We start from the raw sequence: 5,000 nt of genomic DNA on the forward strand, positions 1-5,000 counted from the left end.
AGGGCCAGCACCATACAACACGCACGCACGCACGCACACACACACACACACACACACACACACACACACACACACACACACACACACACACACACACACACACACACTTTGAGCGTGTTCATTAGAGAGATGCAGAGAGGAGGGCCAGCGCGATTACACGACTCAAAACACAAACAGCAAAGAGGCCTCACACTGAGCCAGCCAGCCACACACACAAAGGCCCGGAGCAGACTGCTTCCTGTCCAAACGCACTCACACACCGTCTGTCACCGTCTCTCTACTCTCTTCTCTTCTCTTCTCTTCTCTTCTCTTCTCTTCTCTTCTCTTCTCTTCTCTTCTCTTCTCTTCTCTTTTCTCCTCTCTTCTCTTCTCTTCTCCTCTCTTCTATTCTCTTCTCCTCTCCTCTCTTCTCCTCTCTTCTCCTCTCTTCTCCTCTCCTCTCCTATCCTCTCCTATCCTCTCCTATTCTCTCCGACCTCATTGCCTGCCCAACACACACACACACACACCACAACAGACTTATGTAAACAGATGCACGCATACCTAAACACACATCCACACAGAGTAACCGAGAAAAACAAATACACCTTGAAAGTAACCATATCAACACAGACACCGCTTAGCAGACTAACCCAAACACCTACATGCACTCAAGCACAGCCTCCTCTATCCTACCTAAACACCCACCGCCCGAGCAGGCATATACTCACATATGAACACACTCACATATGAACACACTCACAAAGCTCTTACACACCCAAATGCACCTGCAGTTGTCTCACAACCATTCAAAATGAGTACTAAACTTGCCTGTTGGCAAATTCATTTTTCTTCTCACACTAAAAAAGAAAGTGGGTTCCTTTGGTGAGCTCTGATTGGCTTGTGTTGAACTTTACCTCACTGGCAACATTCACTGGGATGAAAGCATCTGCCCACACACTGAGTCAATGTCAATGTAAATGCCATCTAAATACACCCAGCCTCTCACAACATTCCTATCAGGTGCTGCACTTACAGCATGCCATAGCAACCTGTGGTTACCGCTTACATTAACACATGTACAGGACGCACGGCCATGGGCGTGGGGATTTCTGCGGGTGTCAAAATGTTTCACCTTCCTGAGTGATCCAATGGCCCTACAAGCATCCACAGTCAGTCACATTAAGCCATCCTTTCAACAGACATCCACTGCCAAAACAGTTTCCCCCATCAGTTTAGTCCACGACACTATACTGTCTACACTACACAATCCTTTGGCAGTGTGCTCAAGTCTACCACAGAAACCTCAACTCTAGTAAGTTGGCATCCACAGCCTCTGGCTCTAACACTCACTCTCAGCTAGCCGTCATCTACGGTTTAAACTGCAGCTCATCTAATTGTGTCTGATCACAGCAGACACCTACTGTCTGTGGTAAGGTCCAACCAACCTGCATGTGTACAGTCTAACCCTCATGGAAATGGCCAGTAAAAAACATTGTAGGAATCACACTTGTCATGTACATGATCAATCTGGTCAAGACCTAGCATATATATTTCATACTTAAATGGCATAATGCTTTCCAACATGCAAGGTGGGTCATACTGTATATAAAACATACATTCTTTTCTATGTTACTGTATATGAAAGGGGCCATAATTATGTGTGTTCACACACAGGTATTGAATATACTATATAAAATGAACATGTGGATTTTACAGACTTTTTCCGTATGGGAACCTAACAGTCCTGCAGGTATCCAGGGCCAGACATCACCTCAGTCTTTAGTGAGTGGATCTATACTAAAGCTGCCTTTAAAAAGGCCTCCAACCGAATAACTGTTTAGCATTTACCGGCCCCCCGCTTCTCCAATCACATCTAATCACTTTAAACAACTAGCATTCTCAGAGCACCTAGCTGTCGAACAGAGACTGAATGTCTGCGATGTAACATATTGATCTGACGGCATCTGCAGACAGACAGGCAGGTCTCTCAGCGCGTCTCCGTCTGGTCTGACTCAACGCCCCTGCTGCACATCAGTCAGATGCTAATGGCTTCAGGTCAGTGTGTGTAGTCTGTGTAGTGTGTGTGTTACCTGTGGCCTCGCGTAGGTCCTGGAAGAACTTCTGATTAAATATGAAGGCCACCCCACTGATCTCCTCCACTTTGGCCTCGGCCGTTGTGTTCCGGTTGATGAAGTTGCACGTGATGGCGATTGCCAGCTTCCCCCGGAACTCCTTTCTGCGGAAGCCTGTGGGGAGGGGGGGAGGGGTCAAAGGTCATGCCAGTTCACTAGTCCAACCAAAGATGCAGACAAGCAATCCCATTGCCATTCACACACAGCACAGGAGAGCAGCAAACATTCCCAGAAAATATCCCCGGAATGTTAGTGTGTGCATTTGTGCGTCTGTTTGTAGGAGTTTATGTGTGGGTCTGCATGTGTGTGTGTTCTCTTGTTACCTGCGAGAGTGTTTCTTCTACCATCAGCTCCGATGATGACGTCAAACTCCAGCTCATTCACCGGATGAGTCCTGGGGTGCACCTCTGCCCTCCAGCCTATCCCTACAACCCACACACATCAGGGTCAGACATTCCATTCCAAAATCACTGGCGGTATTGTGTTGTCTTAAGGGGGGCTCCCCCGCTTTTGTAGCCCAGTCAGAGACTGATGAGGTGGGGCAGACTCACTCTCGTTCTCCTGGTCCTCCGGCGGCTCGATGAGGCCCTTAAACTCCACATTCACATGGATCTCAATGCCCAGCAGCAGAGCCACCTTCAACAGCATCAGCTGCAACTGACGAATACCTACACACACAAAGACACAAAGACACACACAAACACACACACACACACACACACACACACACACACACACACACACACACACACACACACACACACACACACACACACACACACACACACACACACACACACACACACACACACACACACACACACACACACACACACACACACACACACACACACACACACACACACACACACACATATCTAGCAGTTAGCGTGTCATTGAAGGCTACCAAAGTAGTTCAAGGAAAACCATCAAATGACTGCAAAATAAGGAAGAGGGAAGAGGGTAAAAATATGAACTTCTCAAGTGACTACTACAAATAGAATGTGACAGAAATAAGGAGAAGTAGGTTCTGGATATAGAAGAGCTGCTGGAAAGAAAAAGGTTCATTTGGGGTTCAGACTAGCGAGACTCACTGATATGGTCGATGGAGCCGGCACAGAATTTCCCATGAAACTTCTTGGCCCCGAGGCTCCGGAGGTCCTGGATAGTGTAGGGCCAGAGGTGGAGAACATTGTTGCGGGAGAAGGCATCCCTCTTCTCCAGCAGGACCACTTTGGCCCCCAGGAACCCCAGCTCTATAGCCGTCCGCAGTCCGCAGGGGCCCGCACCAATGATCAGACACTGAAGAACAACACATGGACATGAGAAGTGTTTATGACATCTCTCATACACACTCACACACACAGACACACAGACACACAGACACACACACACACACACACACACACACACACACACACACACACACACACACACACACACACACAGAGTGTACGTTTCTACCACCGTTTCTACCGCAGTAAAGTGTACTTTATTCATAACATGCCAATGGCATTCTGGGATTCTCAGTGCCAGAACACAGCACAGCTTGAGCCCTAGTCCATGATCCTGGTGCTTCCGCGTGATCTACATAGGATGATGTACACACTCAAAACCCCCTCACCCTGAAGTTGGCACAGGCTCGGCCCTTCTTGTAGTCCTTGTGCGAGGCCCTCTTGTCCAGCTTGGCCCACAGCGCCTTGGCCTTCCAGTAGTTGAGCTTGGACTTGAGCTTGTGGTAGAAGATGCGTGACTCGGTGGGCTTGAGATTCACATGGTCGCACAGCTCCTGGAAGGCCTTCATGGTGCCTTTGAAGGTGCTGCCCTGGACGAAGCGGTCGAACAGCACATGGGAGGGGTTCACCTGCTCGCCTCCACCACCAACCCCGCCCAGCCCCCCTACACCTCCACGGTCCGCCATTGGTGCACCCCCCTCCCACAGACACCCCCAACGGCCCACCGGGGATCGTGGGACTGGAGGGAGGGGTCACTCAGTAAGTCTGAGCGCGAGGGGGGGGTAGTGATTAACTCCCGGCTTCACACATCCTCACTGCATAGAGAGAGAGAGAGAAAGGGAAATGGAGAAATTAGCCTTGATATTAAATCTGTAAGCCATACAGTAAAACCCTATTTCCATCATAATCATCTCACATTATTGAACTTAAAAGCAGAAATCAGGGCAGTTTGGCAAACTGCTAAATCCAAAATGTATAGTCTGAGGATGACTTATTACAGACAGATTGCAATGACGATTCCACCAGATAACGCAAAAAGCTTGATTGTTCCAGCATAACCTTAAGACTTGCTACAGACAAAGGCAACACCCAGAAACGATTCCCATCTTTGTAAATTATCAATCAATCAATCAATTAATCAATCAACCAAACCACAAATCAAACCATTAATACATTACTTAATCACCTACACCACAACACCAGTCATGGATTCACACAGATGTAGAGGGCAATGTTGTTGCCAAAGAGATGTCTTTAACACTCTCTTTTACATCCAATTCACAATATACACATAACATATAACGCACATAATAACATATACACACGCATCTATAGCCAGCTGCTGTCTGGGCGTTGGTGTGAATGCCAGGAATGTGTGTGTGTGTGTGTGTGTGTGTGTGTGTGTGTGTGTTACTGTACAGAGGCCGACATTATTATATATGTCCTGGCCAAGTTGGAGAAGCGGGGCAGGACCTTGTGCTTTATATAAATGAGGGCAGTGTTACTGTGATAAGGCCAAGCCATGAGCCAGAGTCCAGTGGCGGCAGCGGGCATGCCAGACGGCTTATAAACAGGAAACACACAGAGGAGATTCCAATAGACGTGCCCACCAAGTCTGCTTTTACCAAACATCCAGAGCAAGATGCCAGCA

General features: G+C 48.0%; 1 protein-coding gene across 1 annotated transcript in view; it reads right to left on the bottom strand.

The window, feature by feature from the left end:
- mical3a (microtubule associated monooxygenase, calponin and LIM domain containing 3a) overlaps window positions 1–4,035 on the bottom strand; it is a gene marked incomplete at its 5' end in the record, with an annotated part of 53,105 nt that extends 49,070 nt beyond the window's left edge. Inside the window, 6 exon segments of the mRNA XM_080842386.1 lie at window positions 2,013–2,021; window positions 2,023–2,228; window positions 2,438–2,539; window positions 2,666–2,782; window positions 3,209–3,416; window positions 3,739–4,035. Of these exon segments, the coding sequence (XP_080698512.1) occupies window positions 2,013–2,021; window positions 2,023–2,228; window positions 2,438–2,539; window positions 2,666–2,782; window positions 3,209–3,416; window positions 3,739–4,035 (939 nt within the window).
- Between the last annotated feature and the right edge of the window lie 965 nt (window positions 4,036–5,000).

This window comes from Sprattus sprattus, assembly GCF_963457725.1.
Source record: "Sprattus sprattus genome assembly, chromosome: 7".
NCBI classification, from domain to species: Eukaryota; Metazoa; Chordata; class Actinopteri; order Clupeiformes; family Clupeidae; genus Sprattus; species Sprattus sprattus.